Source organism: Somniosus microcephalus, chromosome 3 (assembly GCF_052327205.1).
Source record: "Somniosus microcephalus isolate GS21.2 chromosome 3, FLI_Smic_1.0, whole genome shotgun sequence".
Lineage (NCBI taxonomy): Eukaryota > Metazoa > Chordata > Chondrichthyes > Squaliformes > Somniosidae > Somniosus > Somniosus microcephalus.
Genome location: NC_140989.1, coordinates 34,147,887 through 34,170,832, shown reverse-complemented (window position 1 = coordinate 34,170,832; position 22,946 = coordinate 34,147,887). Strand labels below are relative to the sequence as shown.

At 46.5% G+C, this 22,946-nt stretch overlaps 1 protein-coding gene across 4 annotated transcripts in view; it reads right to left on the bottom strand.

The window, feature by feature from the left end:
* Window positions 1-2,157: 2,157 nt before the first annotated feature.
* The window catches only part of sult6b1 (sulfotransferase family, cytosolic, 6b, member 1), a 39,181-nt gene continuing 18,392 nt past the window's right edge, over window positions 2,158-22,946 (bottom strand). Inside the window, exons 5-7 of one of the 4 annotated variants that reach the window (XM_085979957.1) lie at window positions 19,257-19,351; window positions 13,214-13,370; window positions 2,158-2,998 (exon numbers count right to left, since the gene is read on the bottom strand). In XM_085979957.1, coding sequence (XP_085836083.1) covers window positions 2,868-2,998; window positions 13,214-13,370; window positions 19,257-19,351 — 383 coding nt within the window. In that variant the 3' untranslated portion in view covers window positions 2,158-2,867. The other 3 variants (XM_085979963.1, XM_085979968.1, XM_085979972.1) reach the window with 3 other exon arrangements.

The window sequence follows — 22,946 nt, the reverse complement described above, 5'->3', positions numbered from 1 at the left end:
CCTTGATTGTTCCTATAGCAGTAAGAACATTCATTGGAATTGGAACTGGGCTTGCACCACACCTGGGGCACATGGTTTCAAAACTCAGTAAATGGCCGAGTGGCTGCTTTTAATATGAGACCTACTCCCCCCGACATTTAGCTCCACTGGCATTTTTAGTGCAGCGGCAGTAATGCATTACCAGTTTTAAATTCAGTATGATGGCATTTAACTAAAAGTATTAAAGGGGTATGGGCCAAAGGCGGGTGTATGGTTAGGTCACAGATCAGCCATGATCTCTCAGGCTCGAGGGGCTGAATGGCCTCCCCCTGTCCCTGCGATGGTAACACAAGTGCTGTTAACCACACCCGACTGGATAAGTGCTGAACGGAGTTACAGGCTGCCCATGTCAACATTTTCCCCTTCCAGTACATTTCTTTAAAAATGGTTCACACGTGGCAAACACATCCAGGGTAATTCTGCACGAAACATTCTTCTATAAAAAGCAAGATGCATATGTCCTCAGTTTTGAATTTGCTCGGCCCGCTTTCAAAACGGCAGGAAAATGCCGTCAAGATGTACAACACATTTATTTTTAACGCTTTAATTTCTTGGAAATCTCTGCAAATCGCCCACAAAGCTTTTTACTTTTAGAAAGTCCATTTGCAAAAACGTGTCTGCAGTCTCCCCTTTCTATTAGGCCATTAGCACCACCCAGTGGCCAAGCTCAGAACCCCATTCTTTCACCCGTCTCCAGATGGAGTTGGACTGGCCTCGCAGTGCCAGAATTTTCTGCTGTTACTTCAGAAGTCTACGCAACTGTATCTATGCAGCGGTTTTGTTACTCAAATGTATTAAAAGAAACACGGCACCAAGCTCCAGCACCTATTTCTGTTGACCAGTGGCTAAGCTCCAAGCCGCAAATGTCCAGTTATTGCACACTCATTTTCCAACAATGATCTGCTAATGACAAAATAATAACATTTTAAAACAGTGCTTTATCACACGGTGACATCTCAGGGCAATTCACACAACAAAAATTACAAAAAACAGTACACGTAAAATCTGCAGATCAAAGACCCAACAAAATCCCAAGCAACTTTTTGGATGCTAGTCTTTTCAGAATTACTGTATAAAATAATTCCCCCCAAAAATGACTGAAGAACTGAAAATGATACAGATTAACAGCAACGATGTGGAGGCTAAGATAAGGGGTGAAATTCCTCAAGAAGGGTAAGATTGCCTGTTTGTCTCTGTAACTTATGACCGGCTAGCAAAATAGTACTCAGAAATTGCAACATTCAAAGTCATGCTCTCTCGCAATATTGTTTGTGGGGCTTACTCTCAGGAGAAAAAAAAAACGATTTAGCCAAGGCAGGTAACATTGGCACCACACGTGCCAGGCAATGACTATCTCCAACAAGCAAGAGTCTAACTACCGCCCCTTGACATTCAACGGCATTACCATCACCGAATCCCCCACCATCAACATCCTGGGGGTCACCATTGACCAGAAACTTAACTGGATCAGCCACATAAATACTGTAGCAACAAGAGCAGGTCAGAGGCTGGGTATTCTGCGGCGAGTGTCTCACCTCCCAACTCCTCAAAGCCTTTCCACCATCTACAAGGCACAAGTCAGGAGTGTGATGGAATACTCTCCACTTGCCTGGATGAGTGCAGCTCCAACAACACTCAAGAAGCTCGACACCATCCAGGACAAAGCAGTCCACTTGATTGGCACCCCATCCTCCACCTTAAACATTCACTCCCTCCACCATCAGTGCACCATGGCTGCAGTGTGTACCATCTACAAGATGCACTGCAGCAACTTGCCAAGGATTCTTCGGCAGCACCTCCCAAACCCACGGCCTCTACCACCAAGAAGGACATGAGCAGCAGGCGCATGGTAACACCACCACCTCCAAGTTTCCCTCCAAGTCACACACCATCCTGACTTGGAAGTATATTGCTAACCCTTCATCGTCACTGGGTCAAAATCCTGGAACTCCCTCCCTAACAGCACTGTGCGAGTACCTTCACCACATGGACTGCAGCGGTTCAAGAAGGCGGCTCACCACCACCTTCTCAAGGGCAATTAGGGTTGGGCAATAAATGCTGGCCTTGCCAGCAACGCCCACATCCCATGAATGAATAAAAAAGTCAGAAACTCTGAAATTTGTGCCTTAGTTTTTTTAATATATTTTTTCAGAAAAGCATTAAAAAAAGGTACACATGATGCAGCTGTGTATTACCAGCATCTACTGATATTTAAAAAAAAAAATAGAAATGCAACTGTTTCATTAAAAGAAGAATTTCATCCCCTTCTTTAGCCCTGCTGTTCAAACAAAGCAACAAAGACAAAGGGATGCTCTCCATCCTGCGTTTGAGCTGATGACAACTGCCATGCCTGCCGGGATGCAGGGGACAGCAAACCTTACTGCAATGACTTATAGTCGTCCTTGTCCAGGGCATATCACGTTGCTGCCACAGCAGCGTCGAGCCTGTGAGGCTGCGATATCACAGTATGCACCAGGCAGTATTCACCTTTGATGAATTGCAAGAGATTTCAGAGTGGATTTGTTTCTGCCGAGGGAGGAACAGAAGGTTCTAGATGATTGCTACAGCCACCGTTTGTTTGGGGGATGGGGATGGGGGGGGGGGGGGGGGTGCTGCGGAGGGTTTAACGTGCTTAACGTTAGTCACAGAATCTAAAAGTCACAAGAGGTTTGGCTCTGAATCTGTAACATTAAGCTGTCTTTTCCTGCAGGACCGGCTGTTTATTTTCACATTTTCTGTTTTTAATTGAAGGGCTTGGAAGTTTGCCAGTCAGTTTCGAACATACAGTTCTAATCACTTTTTTTTAACTATGTTCACAGCACTGTTGTTTAAGGCTTACAGTATAGGTCATATTTCAGTTTTGCCCCTAGTTTTGTGCCTGCTAAACAGGCTTCAAACTTCGCATCCATCTCCTGACTCTGTTCATCAGTGAAAAGGCTTCTCCAGTCTCCAACCACACCTAAAAAATAAATAAAGCGTGCAGGGTCAATAAAACTGATCGAGTTCAGCCAATTATGTACAAACCTCTGACTGGTTCCCTCAAACCAAATTAAATAGGCGGCCTTGGAGAGGGAGCATGCGGTGTCCCACCCATATACTGGAGGCCTTCCGCGGCCAATGAGCACCCCAGGGCACTGGTAATAACTTTTATGATTGCTTTGAATTAGATCCAACCGTCTTTGGATTCTCTGAAAGTCTTTGTCAGGACTACTTTTCCAGGCATATTATTGCAATATTTATCAGTGTGTGTGTGTGTGTGTGTGTGTGTGAAGTGGCTCCTTCTGGAATATGTTCTAAATTAAATTGAACACTTCACTGCGCATTTTCACTCACTCTCCCATCACCTGGAGAAACAGGAGATATGTCACTAATGGGAGTCAACAAAGACCAGCCTTGAATTCAGTACACAGTTCACCAGTGATAGGGAATAACAACAGGAAACACTCAATCGGCAGCCAATAGGAATAGGCCATTCAGCCCCTCGAGCCGGTTCAGTCTTTCAATTAGATCATTGCTGTTCTGTATCTTAGCCCGTTACCCACCTTGGTCCATTAACCCTTAATATTTCTGCCGAACAAAAATGTATCAATCTCAGTTTAGAAATTGTCAATCGACCTAACCTCAACAGCTTTTTGAGGTAGAGTTTTCCAGATTTCCACTACCCTTCGTGTGAAGAAGTGGTGCTTCGTGACATCACCCCTGAACGGCCTAGCTCTAATTTTAAAGGTTATGCCCTGACCTTGGTCTGGACTGACCCACCAGAGTAAATTAGTTTCTACCCCATCAAATCCTTCAATCATCTTACACAACTCAAATCATCTTAAACACCTCAAACAACTCCATTTTACACCCCACCGGATTCTCTTTTCCGAAGTGAATGGAAAAAGAACGGACTGCCAATTCCTTGTTGTCCATTTTGCGCTGTCAAAGACCAATTTCACCTCCCCCCACCGCAACCAATTATATTACTGTGAAAAGCTCAGAGGATTGAAAGCGTGAAGAACGATGGTGCTAATCTGGTAGACTTGATGCAAAAACCATTAAATGATCTTGCGCAACTTTCTCCCCACGTCTCTTCTTCTGTCGTCACCACTAGTCCATTGCCTACACAGTTACCTCTGGATAAATGACAGGAGAAAGATAGCACAGGCAAAGAATTAAACCTAAGTTAGCTGACATCAGCCAGTGCAGAGACGGAGTGCTACACAACGAGGATAGAATCAGATTCAGCTTGAAAATTGTAATATCCCTGATGGTTAGTCTGCCAACACTCTCAGCCAAGGAGCATATGCAAATCACAGGCACATGTACAAATTTGCTGGTGTCAAAGGTATGCCAACATGTGGCTGTTGTTAGTATCTTGCCATCTTCATTGGTTATCACTGTAAGCTGGTGGCGCACAATTGGAGAGGAAGAATATAGTGGATTTTGTAGGGGTTCGCAAACAATCCCCTCAGCCCCAAAGATACTGGAGGTATTAATCTATATCGTGGATGGAGACGGTGTGTGACTTTAAATTGCCTCTGGGTTGGACAATGTTTTAAAACGTGCCCAGAACTGCAAAAGGCTGCGTTGCGGCACGTGGACAACACCGGAATCGAGGAACTTCGTGGAAAAATTCGCACACTTTAAGACAGTACATTTTATTAATAAAATTGTTCCCTGGAGTTTGGTAATTTCAAAGGGGTTTAAAAATGGCCGTCAGAAAAGCATGGCCGGGACAATGGGGCTTGGAAAAGCAGCTCGCAGCTCGTGGATGTCTGTGAAAAGCGGGAGGGTCAAGCAGTGGCAGCCAGATTCTGTCAATCAAAAACGGGAGTTTCCCTTCCCTGCTGACAATCGATGTTTATTTACGGAGACTGCTGTCTTGTTGACACAAGTTGACATTCAAGCTGCAGTTTCAATGACCGCAGGACAAAGGGCTTCTGCTTACCTAGTAATCCAACCCATTCAAAGCCCCTTACACACAATGAGACACACCAAAACTACGGAAAGGACTTTGATAGGGAACAGTTTAGAATGAATGGGTTTTTGAATCACCCATTACTCCCTTTTGTTAGCACAGAAACTCCGGATGTGGGCGGGAACATTTCGGCCCCAAAACGAAGACACATTCAAACCACTCCAAGCCCGTTTGAGTCAGCCAATCATGGCCTTTCTCTTGTGTATTCGAACTTTTCGGCGTGAATTTGCACACAGACCCTTTCAGCAGCAAACAGCAGGAGCTCGCAGGATATAAAGATAGCTCCTGAGAAGCTATCGCTCTCTCTTATCTTCCTTGGATCACAGGTGAGCAGGTTTCTGAATCCTCAGCAAGGCAATCTAGTAAGGAGTTAAAGGGGGTGGTAATTTAAGGGAAATTGCGAAGATTGTTTAATTAACATTGTAGCCATTTATCCTTCATTTTTGCCGTCTGTCTTCCCCCATTTAAGCAATTGTACAGTGATTATTAAAATTGTGTGGTGTAGTTTTCTTTAGTTTAATAAAAGTTGATTTTCTCACATCCAGACCAGTTGTCCGTTTTAATATATCATTAATTATAAGTCCTCCAGTCAGAACTGGAAGGGTGGGTTTAGCGATTCGAAACCGCTGTTTGGGATTGGTCAGAGTGTAGTAGCAAAAGGCTGCCTGACCAGGTAAATTACCGTAAACCCCGAAGAAGATGCCCCCTACAAATTGGCGACCGCGGCAGGACTGGAGGCAGTTCTTGATATGATGAGTGGTCTGGATCTGGAGAAAGCATTGGCTCTTGTTTTCAGTCTGTGGGTAGCCCTGCAGATGTTAGCGGCAGCGTGTAAGCTGACCTATTATAGCATAGGTGGCTGGGTTAAGAAGGGTGAGATAAGGAAGCAGGAGCAGGTGACAGAGGCCAAGAATCGGGAGTCAGAGTTGGAAAAATGCCAGGCAGAGATAGATCGCCTTGTGCAGGAAGCCACTGAGGCCAGAGATAGCGAGAGGAGACTGCGGGAAGAGAATGCCCGCCTCATCTCAGAAGTTACAGCAGCTTATAAGCTGGCCTGCGACCAAAGGTTTAGTGAAGCAGATCATGGCCCCTGTAGGGCAGAGATTTAAAGCCATGTTAAAGCTTTCTAAGGAGCAAGGGGGATGATTTGCCTGATCGGCACAAAGGCAGGTCAGCCGGATTTTACCAGCAGCCCAAATCAAACCGCCCCACAGGCAACACCCAGGGAAAGGCTGGCTAGGGAATTAGAGATCCCAAGACAGCAGCCCACAGCTCTGGGTTTTGAGGAGCTCTGGCAGCAAGAAGGGGTGGACAATGGGGTGGTAGGAGAACGCCAGCAGGTCCCACTAGGCAGGCGGGGACCAGGACCAGTGTACCCCCTCCAACAACGGAGGTACGGTCCGTCCGTGAGCGATAATAACCCAGGGGCTGTGCAGCATACCTATCTGGTACCCTATGATACCCAACAGCTCAGAGGCCTGGTGAAACATATTCCCATGCTCTCTGAAAAGGGAGATCCCTCAATGCACTTCCAACAAGTAGAACAGGCAGTCGGTGTTGACGGCTGTGATGGAGAAAGCCAAAATATTGCTTTTCTCTATGGATAGCAAGCTCTATCAGACCCTTTCAGATGAGGCTAAGAGAGGGCAGAAGGGTTTTGAGGACCTGAAGGAGGAAATACTGGAAGCCATGAGTGCGAACGACGGCAATCCGTTCGATCGCATAGGGAAAACCCTGCAGAAGGAAGGGGAGACCCCACAGGCATTTGCAGACAGGCTGTGGCCAGTCTACAACAGCGCGTGTACAGGGGGGACAAAATAGGGCACACCTGAACGAGAGGCAGCGGACCCAATGGCTTCGTTGCCTGGTGTCCAATTGCCTACCCCAGATAAAAGTAAAAGCTGATACTTGGTTTGACCACCGAGACCCCCTAGTAACCAAAGAGACTGTAATCCGGCAGCTCACGGTAGCATATAGGAACGGGAGGAATAGTGAGACCCCCCCAGCAAAAGGGTAAAGTCTACGAGGTTAAACCTGGGGCTCAATATAAGAAAGAGTGGCGCCAGGAGGGGAGCCGTCCCTCCCAGAACAAGGTCACTTGTTACAAGTGCGGGGAGGATGGCCACTGGCGCAGGGATTGTAAAAAGCCTGGGAGAGACGATAAAGCCAGGACCCCCACAGCCCTAACTCAGATGGCAGAGACAGAAACTCCTCCCGATACAGTTGAGTCCGTCCTGGAGTCGTTAAAATCTCTCCTCGGGGCCAATCAGGGTAAGGTAGCAGCCATCAGTGGTGCTGCAGCCCCCTCGCCCACCTCTGCCTCCCCACAATGACTGGCCGGTATGCTGGCCAAGGAGGATGCACGTGCAGGCACTTTCTGGGACCCATGAGTCCGGGCCAGTGGCAGCGATGGGACACAGGGAAAATCAGGTAAATTGTATAAATCTGACAAGACAAGTTCAAGTTCACAGGCTGTAAAGACAGGCGCTGTGGCTTGTTTCAAGGGAAAAGTTGTCCAGCCCACAAATTGGGACACTTCCCTGCCCCAGTGGGACCTAAGTTTTGGCCAAAGTTTAAATTTGAACAAGTTATGTGGCTCAGAAACAGAGGAACAACAACCTGAGATTAGAAATCTGCAGGCTGCTGCAAGTCCATTCACAGAGACTGCTCGCGCAGTTGCGGTTCCCCAGCGGCTCCTTTTCAGTTTTCCCGCGCAGGCGCAGGCGCGTGCCTGAGAGGAGAGGTTTCCCAACACCGGGTTTGCGCAGGCGCAGTCGCGAACTTGGACCCCAGCGGCTTCTGTTCACTGAGGCCGCGCGCGCAGGCAGCCGTTTAAAGGTCCCCGCTTCCCAATCTATACACGCAGGCGCAGTAGCCTGCTTGGAAGGCCCAGCGGTTCTCCCTATCTTTTTCAAGGAAACCGAATGCGCAGGCGCGGTTGACTGTGCTAGTGTAGCGGTTCCCCAGCCCTGTGAAGAGATTGTTCACGCAGGCGCAGTTGCCTGCGGGACCACAGCGGCTCTTTCTCAGTTTTCTCACACAGGCGCAGCCGCCTGTTTGGATACAGAGGTTTCACAGCCTCTGCCGGGGGACTCCGGGGAGGAGATTCGCGCAGGCGCAGTCGCCTGTTTAAAGGAACAAGCTTCCCAGCCCGCTTCTAGAGTGGTCCCCCCCATGATGTGGGACCCTGGGGAGGCAGGGATAGCAATCCCTCTTGCAGGGGACATAGGGAAGGAGCTGGTACCAGGTTTTGGACCTGGAGAGGAAGATTTTCAGCCATCAGCAGCGGGTGGTGAGGGAATACCTGCCCCCAGTACAGGAGTGGGTAGGGAAAAGGAGACAAACCCGGAGTACCGGCAGGCTGCCAGGTATATTAAACAGTCCGGGCAGTTTGCATCAGGGGGAGAAGGTTCCCAGCCAGCTAGGGCTGTGACCCAAGCTCAGGGTCCGCCAGCCAAAGTTTCCCCCACAGAGACGCCCCTCAGAAGGTCTCAGCAGGTCTGCAAGCCCAAGAAAAGATGGTCACCAGAGTACCTGCCACAGAGAGCAATCTCCCGAGCCCGGGAGGAAACAGAACACAGGGGTCCCCAATCAGCAGCCATAAGCTGCAAGGGACCAGAAGCAGGAGTCAGTCCAGCTTCGCTGCAGGCAGCAGTAATCTGCGACATTGCCAGAGATTAGCCTGGCTGTCCGGAGACGGGCGGCATTTGTATTATAGCTTTGGTTTGATTATCATTTTGAATATAGCGTGCTTTTAAGGTGAATTTATGTTTAGAATTAACATTTTGTAGTTTAAAGTTTAAGTTTACAAGTGTGCCAAATGCCTGTGTTTTGGTCCAAGGTCGAGGGACCCGACCATGTCTCCACCTAAGGCAGCAGGTCAGTGAGAGACCTGGCTGCATGTCCTTTTAAGTTTTTGCAGGAGAGTGGACGAAGCAGCAGCCCTGGTCGCCCAGCCCGAGCTGGGCATCGAATGAAGATATGGTGATACAGAAGGTTGGGGATCACCTCGCCACTGGACAAATCCAAGAGGAGACCCTGCAGCGACCTTCGGGAGAAACCGGACAGGGTCTGGAGGAACTTGCCTACTCATCCTACGCGGAAGAGATGACCCAGCTGGGTGGGGCACGGCCCCCAACCCAGCACTATCCTGACTGAATTTCACTTGCGGGAGACCTCGCTATTGAGGAGTCATGGTGGGGAAGCGCGGGCGCCTTGTCAGATAGGGACGCGTGCCCCGGGAGTGGGTGGTGATGGCTCGGGAAAGATTGTAAAGGGGAGGGGGCGTCCCAAGAGTCGCGTGGGTGTGTTCAGGGAAGGGAGGAACTCACCCGGGGCCCACGGGAAAAGTTAGAGTGTAAGTGTGGCTGGGGAGGATGAGTGGGCGGCCGGATCTGGGATCCAAGTTTGAGTGTGGGGCCAGGGAGAGCCGCCACACAGGCACCCATCATTCTCTCCAGCCAGTCAAGGGAAGACGGGAGGGGGAGGGACTGGGAGTCGCGATCCCATACTCTCTGGTCTCAGTCTATGAAACAGGAGGGGTACCCCGCCTCCACAAAAGGACAAGGGAATGGCTCAGGGCTGGTGGAGCAGACTGTTCTGTAAAATCCATTCTTCTGTTTTTAAAAGGTTTAAGACCATTTAAGAGGGGGGGGGTGGAAGGAACATTTACTGCCCGGGTGGGAGGAGCAATTATCCACTCGAATTTCGCGACCCATCATTGGCACGTGATGGTCGGGGTTTATTTAAGCATGTTGTTAAACCAGAGTTTTTTGGTATTTTGTTACAGCTCCAAGCTGAGCAGAGGCGTAGGACCCTCTGTGCTTGGGATCATTGTGATTACATTGTATAACCAAGATTGCAACATGTTATAATGTAACGAGTGATGCAGGGGTATGAGACCCCTTATTGTAAATTGATGTATCTGTAGATGCCTACCGTACCACGGTTTTTTCTCAAATTTGAGGGAATAGACGGGTCGGGGGATCAGTGGTAGGTAGCTATTTAGGTAAATACAGGGGATGGTTGTTTGCTGGGGGTCAGAAAATTTTGCTCACTTCTTCGAGTGGATACTACAAGCAAGTTGGAAGTATCCAAAAGGGGGGAAATGTAGGGGTTCGCAAAAAATCCCCTCAGCCCCAAAGATACTGGAGGTATTAATCTACATCGTGGACGGAGACTGTGTGTGACTTTAAATTGCCTCTGGGTTGGACAATGTTTTAAAACGTGCCCAGAACCGCAAAAGGCTGCGTTGCGGCGCGTGGACAACACCAGAATGGAGGAACTTCGTGGAAAAATTCGCACACTTTAAGACAGTACATTTTATTAATAAAATTGTTCCCTGGAGTTTGGTAATTTCAAAGAGGTTTAAAAATGGCCGTCAGAAAAGCATGGCTGGGACAATGGGGCTTGGAAAAGCAGTTCGCAGCTCGTGGATGTCTGTGAAAAGTGGGAGGGTCAAGCAGTGGCAGCCAGATTCTGTCAATCAAAAATGGGAGTTTCCCTTCCCTGCTGACAATCGATGTTTATTTACAGAGACTGCTGTCTTGTTGACACAAGTTGACATTCAAGCTGCAGTTTCAATGACCGCAGGACAAAGGGCTTCTGCTTACCTAGTAATCCAACCCATTCAAAGCCCCTTACACACAATGAGACACACCAAAAGTACGGAAAGGACTTTGATAGGGAACAGTTTAGAATGAATGGGTTTTTGAATCACCCATTACTCCCTTTTGTTAGCACAGAAACTCCGGATGTGGGCGGGAACATTTCGGCCCCAAAACGAAGACACATTCAAACCACTCCAAGCCCGTTTGAGTCAGCCAATCATGGCCTTTCTCTTGTGTATTCGAACTTTTCGGCGTGAATTTGCACACAGACCCTTTCAGCAGCAAACAGCAGGAGCTCGCAGGATATAAAGATAGCTCCTGAGAAGCTATCGCTCTCTCTTATCTTCCTTGGATCACAGGTGAGCAGGTTTCTGAATCCTCAGCAAGGCAATCTAGTAAGGAGTTAAAGGGGGTGGTAATTTAAGGGAAATTGCGAAGATTGTTTAATTAACATTGTAGCCATTTATCCTTCATTTTTGCCGTCTGTCTTCCCCCATTTAAGCAATTGTACAGTGATTATTAAAATTGTGTGGTGTAGTTTTCTTTAGTTTAATAAAAGTTGATTCTCTCACATCCAGACCAGTTGTCCGTTTTAATATATCATTAATTATAAGTCCTCCAGTCAGAACTGGAAGGGTGGGTTTAGCGATTCGAAACCGCTGTTTGGGATTGGTCAGAGTGTAGTAGCAAAAGGCTGCCTGACCAGGTAAATTACCGTAAACCCCGAAAAAGATGCCCCCTACAATTTTGCCAACTTTTCACCTTTCTGACTGCACAGGAATGCTCATGTGCTTGCATGGCACTGTGTAATGTTAACATATCAAAGTGATGACCAATGTAGCACATAACAAGCGCCAAATGCAATTCCAGCACAAGGTTCCTCAATGCTCCACTCACCCAGGACGGTCAAGTGTCCTGGACATTTGGGTGGCATACAGGAACAGTAAGCCATTTCCTGTTCCGCCATTCAATGAGATCATGGCTGGTGTGACCTAACTGCATATACCTGCCTTTGGCCCATATCCCCTAATACCTTTGGTTAACAAAAATCTATCAATCTCAGACTTAAAATTAACAGTTGATCTTGCATCAATTGCTGTTTGCAGAAGAGAGTTCCAAACTTCTACCACCCTTTGTGTGTAAAAGAGTTTCCTAACTTCACTCCTGAAAAGTCTGGCTCTAATTTTTCAGACTACACCCCCTAGTCCTAGACTCGCCAATCAGCGGAAATAGTTTCTCTCTCTCTACCCTATCTGTTCCCCTTAATATCTTGAAAACTTTGATCAAATTACCCCTTAACCTTCTAAATTCCAGGGAATGCAACCCTAGTTTCTGTAGCCGCTACTCGTAATTTAACCCGAAGTCCAGGTATCATTCTGGTAAACCTACGCTGCACTCCCTCCAAGGCCAATATATCCTTCCTAAGGTGTGGTGCCCAGAATCGCTCACAGTTCTCCAGGTGGGGTCTAACCAGGGCTTTGTATAGCTGCAGCATACCTTCTACCCCCTTGAATTCTAGTCCTCTAGATATAAAGGCCAGCATTCCATTATCTTTTTTGATTATTTTCTGTACCCGTTCATGACATTTTAATGTTCCATGTACCTGAACCAAGTCTCTTTGGGCATCCACTGTTTTTAGCTTTCCACTATTTAGAAAGTACCCTGTTCTATCCTTTTTAGACCCAAAGTGGACGACCTCTCATTTGCCTACATTGAAATCCATTTGCCACAGTTTTGCCCATTCACTTAATCTATCAATATGTCTGTAATTTTATGCTTTCATCTACACTGCCTACAATGCCACCTATCTTTGTGTCATCAGCAAATTTGGATATATGACTTTCTATCCCATCACCTAAGTCGTTAATAAATATTGTGAATAGTTGAGGCCCCAACACAGATCCCTGTGGGACACCACTAGTCACCTCCTGCCAGTTAGAGTACCTGCCCATTATCCCTACTCTCTGTCTCCTGCCGCTCAGCCAATTTCCTAACCAGGTCAATAATTTGCCTTCAATTCCATGGACTTCAACCCTAGTTAACAGTTTCTTATGAGGGACCTTATCAAATGCCTTCTGGAAGTCCATATAAACAACATACATAAACATTCCCCTGTTCATTACTTTAGTCACCTCTTCAAAAAAATTCAATCCGGTTCGTCAGGCATGACCTACCTTTTACAAATGACAGTGGACAAGGTCAGAGACCTGCCCCAAGCTCATGCTATCATTCCTTGCATTTTGTGTTTTCGCTCCTTATTCACTCATTCTCATTCACTAACAGGCATGCATTGCAGCATAATGACTAACACACTGCAATGTCATGCAATGCAAAGCTCTGTTACAAGGAGACCTTACTGTTGATGTTGTGAAATATCTCCTTTTCCTCTACGTTACAACATCTGGTGAGCATCATCGCCAGTAAAAAGTGTTAGCAAACCAAGTGGGGAAAAAAGCTTTGCCAAACATGTGTGGTGAAACAATCCACATCAAAAATAAAGTCACATCACACCGCAAGATTTCCTCAGGCGCCAGTAACACATCCCATTTCCTGCCTCAAAAATGACCATTTAAGACCCTCGCAAGACTTCATTTTCACCTACCCTTTCGGAAGATAACTTTGCCAAAGACGGAGTGAGTCGCCTGGGAATTGTCGCTCATGGCCTTGAAGGTGCCTTTGCAAGAAATTTTTTGAATCTGTTCCTCACTCAGAGAGATGCCGTAGAACACTGCAATCTTCTGCAACCCCTTTCCCAAGTTCTATCGGGGCGGGGGGGAGGGGGGGGGGGGAAGAAACAAAACATTTTAATAAATCTATGAAAAAGAAAGTCGGTAGAACAAAATAGACACATAAATTCAACAATTCCGCGCTTCCCAGCAACAAGGTGCAATCAAGGGAGGTGCAGGTCACACAACTGGGGCCACGGTATGAGAGGTCTGTGTCTGATCCTTGCTCCCTTCAAGCACAGTGCACTGCTGGGAGAGCAGGTTGGCTAAATACACAAGAGTTTTTAAGTAATGTATTCCACATCAATGTTCAGATTATTTCTCTCCCATCCTTCAAGACCCCACATCCTTCATTAGAGCGAGAGGCAGAGAGAGCATGCGGCAGGTGCACAATGATGACCAGGAGTAACTAATTCTTTCCTACATTGTTCCACTTGGATGCTCTCTCTGATGCCGTGACCGAGATTAGGAATTTGCCCCTTTCAGCAATGATGGAGGAAGATTTCCTCGTATGCTAGGTGTAGCCAAACCAAAATTATATTTATTTTTTAAATTAAAAAACTGGTTTACGATTTTTTTTTTTTTTTTTTTTATAAAACACATAGGAAATCTTTCCCAAAAGTATAAAGTCACACCTCCCCACTCTGTGGCACAAAACAACCTACTAGCATAAGGCAAGTAAAAGAAAAATAGATTAAATTGATTAAAGTATATCCTCAAATATTCTAGATTTTTAAAAATATTTTAAATTCGGCAAATGTTGGACAGACAGCTGCTTATGTTGTAAATGTGTTTCTTCGCCCAATTTTGTACCTCTTTTCCCTCCTAAAAATGTGCAGATCCCTGGTGCTGGCAACCGCACAGTATCTCATCCAAGTGGCCATTCCTAATGGGTGAGCCTAGACAGCTAGTGTCAGTATGCAAGGATATACATATCAGGAAAGGATGAACAGGCTGGGTCTCTTGTTGTCTTGAAAAGAGAAGGCTGAGGGGTGACCTAATAGAGGTCTTTAAAATTCTGAAAGGTTTTGATAGAGTGGATACAGAGAGAATGTTTCCACTTGTGGGGAAGGGCATAACTAGAGGCCATTAATATAAGATAGTCACCAAGAAATCCAATAGGGAATTCAGAAGAAACTTCTTTACCCAGAGAATGGTGAGAATGTGGAACTCACTACCACAGGGAGTAGTTGAGGCGAATAGTATAGATGCATTTAAGGGGAGGCTAGATAAGCAGATGAGGGAGAAGGGAAGAGAGGGTTATGCTGATAGATTTAGATGAGGAAAGACAGGAGGAGGCTCGAGTGGAGCATAAACGCCGGCATGGACTGGTTGGGCCGAATGGCCTGTTTCTGTGCCGTATATCCCATGTAATGGTACACAACCAACTCGGTCCTCATCTGACACACACTTTCCAATGGGAGTTAATGGGTAGCAATCAGGAGTGTGAACCATGGCCAGTTTTCTCTTCCTTAATCCAGAGGCAAAAGATGGCACTAAAGTTGCCCCAGCCCGAGATCAGGCAACACAGCACAAACCAGGAATTGAAGCTGGTACCTTCCTGCTCGGCTCCACTCACTTCTAATTGAGCTATTGCAGGAGCTCCTTCCCCTGGTTTCAATTTTTTTTTTAAATTAGAGTAAATGTTGCACACCAAAACTGATTCAACACCCATGCTATGATGTGAAATTGCATTATTGCCACACTGTGGAACAGATTTGATGTGAATCACATACTGTGCTCTTTCGGATATTTCCAGCATTTCCCAACTTCATGACATCGCAGTGAGAGATTGAAGCGTGTTTAATAAAGCCCATCTAAAAAGTAGCTTTGCAATGCTGAGCTTTAAACTGGACCATGACAGGAAGAGCAGTGACACAGCCTCCATTGTACTGTGCCAGAGTGGTGCAATGCCAGTCCATGTTTAACCCCTCTCCTTCCCCACATAAAAAAAAAAATCTCCATCACCACCAGAGGAGGGAGCAGGCAGAGACCGGAGACTTCCTCCCAGAAAGGAAATGGGCGAGTGGGGTGGAAAAATAAGTCAAAGAGCACATCCCTCTGGGGTCACTGTCCAGGACTACAGATCAAAATTTAATTCAGCACTGGTGGAGTACTGCATGGTTAAAGGTACAACTATTTGAAGAACAGCAAAGAGCACTGTATACCACCAATAATGGAGCCATTGACAGCACTGCTGTTTGGAGGGACATAAAATGGATGCCGTGCTGGTCTACTTAACAGCCACTGCACTTCAGAGTAATTTATTATGCAAAGTCATTTGAGAAACATGGTAAAATGTGTCATAAATGCAAAACCTTCTTTCATTAGTTTGTTAATTTACTTCTAATTGTTGAACACATTTTTCTTTTTGCACTGTAGGCTTTTTAAATGGATTAAATTAAATGGCTGCACGCTGACATTTAGAGTTAACGTGCACCCCAAGGAAAAATTGCTAAAGGGCTGTTGGCGAATTGATCTTGACCCACTGCCACACAGATAGCTACAAATCAAGCTATTTTACACCTCACCTATTGATAGGGCTTGAATAGTTTGGCCTTGGAGCGGTTTTTATATTTAAAAAAAAAGTTGGGGAGGAGCAAGGAGGTGGTGGTAGGAGTGGTTACTGAAGGAAAGCTCTGCACCATTGAGCAGCAATCGCTTCACAATTGTGTGCTGAATATTCAGCAAATGCCTGTTTGAGTGTGCAATTACGTGCATAGCGCTGCTTCAGTCTGTCTGCATTCTGGGTGATTTAATGGGAACAATCCCACTGGTATTTAATTGGCAACTACTGACTTGAAACCTAGGAAAAATAAATCAAGTAGAAAAGGAGGGGAAACTCCATTCACAGTGTATTAAGTGTCATTAACAAAAAGGTGGAGGTGCTTATATTAATAGTAAATTACAAACAAAACATTTATAGGGAAATAGGAGAGGGTGAAGGAGAAGAGGTCGTTCAGCACACGCGTTTCATAGATTTTGTATAATCCACGATCATGGACTCCAGCCAAGTCTTTTCAGCTCCTGAGGAAAGATTGCGTAGGATTTCTTTCTATTCCTGAAAAATAATTCTATTTTACTTGACATTGTTTATAAGAACACAAGAACATCTGCTGGGGGAGGGGGGGGGGTGGGGGGCGGGGGGAAGGGGGTTATCACCGCTGTTGCAAGCGCCTGCACACACAGTGAGCTAACCGGGACACAGAACACGAGGACAGCTCATTTGCATCATCAATTCCTGACACTCCGGCTGCATTGCACAATGACTCATGGGGAGTGCCAGACCTGACTCGTGGCGAGTGCCAGACCTGCACAAGCACCGGGTTCGGACTGCTGACTGGGAAAGAAGGAAGGGAAAGAAAGAAAGGGCTTTCATTTATAAAGTGCCTTTCACGACCTCAGGACGTCCCAAAGTGCTTTGCAGCCAATGAAGTACTTTTTGAAGTGTCGACACTGTTGCAATGTGGGAAACGTAGCAGCCAATTTGCGCACAGCAAGCTCCCACAGACAGCAATGTGATAATGTCCAGATCATCTGTTTTAGTGATGTTGATTGAGGGATAAATATTGGCCCGGACACCAGGGGACACCAACAGTACAGCACTCCCTCAATACTGTCAGCCTATATTAAGTGTTCACGACCTCTGACTCTGCTACCACCGAGCCACAGCGGACACCCATTTCTAGTTCGTGGAGGAACACCAAGCAAGAGTGGCAGGTGTATCAGGAGGTCAGGAGCCTTTAAAAAACAAGTTTCCCATTCTATTACTAATTGTTCTGCTCCCTTTTCTAGAAGTCAACCTCACCTACCTGCCTTTTCTTTACTGAAACAAGTCTATTTACCTACGGTACACATTTATATTGTTTGCTTCAACAGGCTGCCCCAATAATGTATTCCACAATCTCATTATCATTTGGGTCCATCTGACTTTCCTTCTTAATCTAAACTTCCTAACTTTTCATCTTGTGTCCTGCTATTTAAACATTTTGCCAGCATAAATTATTAGATCAATTTGTCAATTGTTTTTAATCTTGCAAACTTCTATTCACTTGGCGAATCCTCCTTTCCAAGAAAAAACAAGCCCAACTTCCTTAGGCGTTCTTCATAACTTCAAATCAAGTGTGAGCCATGGCTTAGTTGGGAGCACTCTCGCCTCGGAGTCAGAAAGTTGTGGGTTCAAGTCCCACTCCAGAGGCTGGAGCACAAAAATCTAGGCTGATACTCCAGTGCTGCACTGTTCGGGGTGCCGTCTTTCGGCTGAGACATTAAACCGAGGCCCCGTCAGCTCTCAGGTGGACGTAAAAAGTTCCACGGCACTATTTCGAAGAAGAGCAGGGGAGTTATCCCCCAATGTCCTGGCCAATATTTATCCCTCAATCAACATCACTAAAACATATTGGGCTGGATTTTCATTCAGCAGTCAGGAAGGAGGCGGGACTACAACTTTCAGGTTTTAGTCCCGCCTCCATCAACGTCCGGCCAATCGACACGATTTTCCCTTGATTGACCTTGTTGAGCCTGCCCAGCGGGCTCAGCAGGCCAATTAAGGGCCACCCGGCAACAGGTGACTTCACAGACTGAAATTTCATCTGTCAAGAGGTGTTGACAGATGAAATATCAGTGTTTCACAGCGGTTTGAAGCTGTCAAACACTGACAGTCTGACTTCTAACCTGAGTCCTTCTACGCAGACTCAGTTAGAACTCTCACCGGCACTGAAAGCTGAGGGCTGTCACTTTTGACAGATCGCAGCCATTCGGCTTTCAGTGCCGGCTGAGTGATGGACTCCTGACGCCTGGAAGAAGAAAGGCTGTTAAGGTAAGTACAGGTAATTTAAACTTCTTTACACACTTTAGACACACCAAACACACTTACCTTTGCACTCATGCACCCATCACTCACCTGAACACAGACATCGCGACCTCTCCAAGTCCTTCAACCCGACGGCCCGACTCCTCTAACCTGGCGTGGTTTGGAGCCGTCGGGAATCCCACACGACACCCCTCAAAATAGGGATTAGGCTAAAAACTGCCTGTTAACAGGCAGTTAATTGTCACTAATCCCTTCCCACCTCGGGTTGGCGGGTCCCAGTGCGGGGTGGGTACCCGCCTCCTTTGAAACTTACGTGGAGGCGGGTTTTGGGTGGGATGGTGTCGGGACCCCCGAATTTGGGATTTTTGCCCCCCACATGCCTAAAAGCCCGCCTCACAGCACACTGAAAATCTGGCCCATTATCTGGTCATTATCACATTGCTGTTTGTGGGAGCTTGCTGTGTGCAAATTGGCTGCCGCGTTTCCTACATTACAAGAGTGACTCCACTTCAAAAAAGTACTTCATTGGCTGTAAAGTGTTTTGGGATGTCTGGTGGTTGTGAATGGTGCTACAGAAATGCAAGTCTTTCTTTTCTTCTTTTCTGATAGCCATGATCTACGGATAATTTTATGCCAGGCCCCAGCAGTATTACGACAAAGGGGTAAGAATTCCCATACTAACTATATATGTGTAGTGATACTGTAAATGCATTAATGCACATTTGTTCCCTTAATTAATTGTACTAGAAATACCGTAGGAGGAAATTTTCACATACATTTACAGTGTTGTTACACCCAAAAAGCAGAAGGGCATTCTCCCAATAAAGAGGGAAAAGGTTAGTAGTTCTGTTAACTGCCTCCAATAGACTAGTTAGCAACATTTAGCCTTTGCAGTAATTCTCTACCAAATTAGAGCAAGAAAGCGAGAGCGTTAAGGAGGAAGAAATGGTCAGGTACAACAATTCTAAAAAAAAAATCACAAAATAGTCCAGAAGTTAAGACACGGCGTCAATGCATTTGTGTGTCAGTAAGTGTGCACTATACTCCGGTCTGCCAATCTGTACAGTATTGGGTTTGCATCGTTATAAAAGAAATTCCTGCCGTACCTCTTTCAGCTCTTCATACGTAATAATCATCACATCTTCGTCATCAATGTGTTTCTCCCAGATGAGCGCATGATCAAAGTAGGAGCCCCAGCAAACTGGTTTAAAAAATTTAAAATAGTGTCAAAGGGGAAAAAAAAACGTGCGGCGGTTATGATTTTTGGGCTACACTGGGTATTTCACTCGTGTTCAGTGCCAAGAACCATTCCTGTAAGCAAGTTCCTCACTGTTCACAAACAGAAGGGTGACTTCTCACACACACACTTTAGTGATTTAAAAAAGAGAAGTCCCATAGCAATGGATACGGGGAAATCGAGACCACATGTCGTCTGCAGGTGAAGTGGAGCTAGAGGCTGGGAGATATCGGACCAGGGCACATAGACATAATTCAGTCCCCATTTTAAAGTCATACATTCAGTCCTTGCTTTTTATATTTTTCCAATATAAATTCCTATGTCCACATTTAAAATGGAAATTGCCTATGTAAACGTGTCACGCTGTAATTACACCCTCTCACCAGTGGTGGCACCACACAAGTTCACATCTGCAGTTTCCATTATAAATGTGGACATAGGAATTTAATCTCCAGTGGGAGACTAATGGAACGTCCTGGGAAATGACATAGTATTTATTTACAGAACAGAAACAAGCCATTCGGCCCAACTAGTCCATGCCGGTGTTTATGCTCCACATGAGCCTCCTCCCACTCTACTTCATCCCACGCCATCAACATTTCCTTCTATTCCTTTCTCCCTCATGTGTTTATCTAGCTTCCCCTTAAATGCATCTATGCTATTCGCCTCAACTACTTCTTGTGGTAGCGAGTTCCACAGTCTAACCACTCTCAGGGAATTCGGGAGAAGCTTCTTAACTCAATTGGATTTATTAGTGTAAATAGCTGAAAACGGTCACTTGCGCAGTGTCGCTGTGGGGGGGGGGGGGGGGGGGGGGTGTCCAGCCACTCTCCCGCCAGAGTTACAGTGGGAGACCCCCTGCAGAATCTCAGGGCCAATGATTTTTAGTCTATTAATCAGGTCAGAAACAACAAGACAAGGGTCTGAAGCCAGGAGGATGGGAGCCAAAACTAAAAATCATGAGTTGGGAGGGAGAAGGCAATGATGTCTTTTTGAACGTGTTTTATTTTGTTTTGCTCCATTTGATGAAGCTGAACCGGCCGTTTCCTCTGCTGAACGGAGTGAAATTGCTGGTAGAACACAAGTGGCTGCAACAAAGCAGAGCTGAAGCAGTAGGGTATGCAATCACTCGGCACTAAGCCTTTTGAGAGCATCATTTTCTCTGCAGCTGCCCAGAAACTGTTGGCACATTTTCCCCCTCAAATTACCAGCCCTAATCATGAAGTATGGAATAGGGTTAACAATCCTGACCCAAGGGAATTCCCCACCCTCCATCCAATAGACTGAACTAATACTGCAGAAAATCCTCGGACTCTTCCAATAGATTCCTTTAAATTTACTTGGGGGGAGGTGCGGGGGGTTGATTTTGTCAGGGTGGATTTTGTCAGGGTGGGATCGATGTGTGCTGGGGTGGGATGGGTCCGAAACAGGCAGCACACCCGGAAATCTGCAACCTTGCGTGACCTGGCCGATTTTAATGGCCAGGCTTCGGTATAATATCTGAAATGGGTCTCCCACACGTAGCCAGACAGAATGACGTTAAGGTGAGCGGGCGGGAGCAGGAATTGGGGTGGGAGGTGGCCTTTTCCTTGGGACCCAAGGAAACAGTCTCCGGGAGAAGGTAAGTACTGGAAGGAGGCGGCAGGTGAGATTGTCAAAAAGATGCCAGTGTAGGGAGGGCAAGAGAGGTGCAAGGATTCCTTCTAGGGCCTGAAGTTTGGGTGCCTCATTCTTAGCTTTGTTGTTTAGCACAGCCTTCTACACTCTGCATTATACCAGCGTTGGTCTCCCGGCTTATGGGGGTGGGGGGGGTCGAAGAGCAAGGGATGTGGTTGGTAGGCAACTCTGCTGCTGCCACTAGCTCACCTGGATAACCGGTCTTGGGCTACTCGTCAATCCCACATAAAACCGTCTGTACCTTTAGACTACAACAAAAATAAAATTGTAATGACCATGTTCATTGTAGATTCCACAATATTGGAAAACTTGAAAATGTTCTGCCGGGAGCAGGCGGTGTGCTCCAGACCCCCCCTTCCCCCAAAACAGTAAAGACATTTTGTGCCTTTAAGATTTGTATTCCTCCTTCGGACTTCCCTAGGATTATGTTTTCTTTCAGTCCAATACGAGCGAACATACCACAGCTCAAGTTACGAAGCACACGTAACTGTGTTTTCAGATGTCATTAGGCTTACAATCAGGGTAGTTTTGGGTTTCAGATTTGTTTTTTTATAAATGGACTGCATCTGCTTTTTGAAGCTGTTGGTTAACTTTTGCTAGTTTTCAAGGTTGGAAATTTATGGATGCAAGGCTATGGATCATCTATCAGGCAATCTTTTCCTAGTATCGGTCTAGACTGCGAGGGAGGCGATCGAAACTCCCCATGTACAAGAATAGCACTCCAGTCTTGGATGGACTTGAACTTCAGGGTTTAAGATTTATTGAGAGGAACATAAAATTAATATCCTACATAATAAGAAACCCAAGGAACTTGGAAGCAGCTTCAAAAGGAGCCCGAGAGTTCGAGTTGAGGTTAGAGCAGACAGCGAGGACAAGAATGTCAAGAAAAAAAGAACCAAGGAGGTTTACTCTGTTTTTGGGGGGGGGGGGGGGGGGGGAGATTTTCACAGCTCTTCCACCGAAGTGACAGCAGACGAACAGGGCAGCCCTCTGCAGAAAAAGTTACCCCCTAAAGATGGAGCAAGTGATAAAAATAGGAGTTTCTGCCTTTGATTTTTGTACAGTTAAATGTTTAAGGGCCGCTTTAAATTGGGGCGGGGATTGGAAGGCGTGGGGCTGAAGCAGGTGGTGAACTGTCCAAGCCCCACCCCGGAGTGGAAGGCCCGGGAGATTTTAACTCCCAGGCCTGGTTTGTATGCCTGGACACGGACTCGCTCCCAAAGCTGGCGGGAATGACGATATTTGCCGGTGGGCGGGGCTCAGATTGGGTGGGGTGGGGGGGGGGGGTCAGGCAGGGTACAGTCTCTGGCAAGGTAAGTATGGATATGGGGAGGGGTGGGGGGTGCTGGCAAATCTACGATTGGGAGGAGAGGGGAGCAGCGCAAGGCAGGGGAGACACAAGGCACCGGAGACACAAGGCACCCTTGTGGGGCCAGGAAGAACACTCCTGCGGTTAGAATGGCGTCATCAGAGCGCGACACTGCCATTTCAAATGAGGCCCCCGCTTCTCTGTCGGGAGGTCTTAACGTGCATGAAGTCAGGCAAGTAGAAGCTATGGTGGGGGGTTGGGGGGCAGGAACACAGCACAAATTCTCCCCCCCCCAGCCAACCACCCTGTCCTCTTATCCCCTGGCCACACTGGTTAGAGAGGGGGTTAAAATTGACCCTTTAAACTGAAGCTTACTTCTTCACAAGAAAGTAAAGGATCGCGGTCTCCCATTTTAGATCAGGAAATGGTTAAAACAAAAGGTGCTTTGATCTTGGGTGAACTGAATGCTGCATGAGCTAGAGCAGGTGTTGGGCGCTCGAGTATCAAACAATTTGCATTCAACTTCACAGTAACATTCCATTTCATCATCTTGCTTGCCTGGCCTTTGGATGT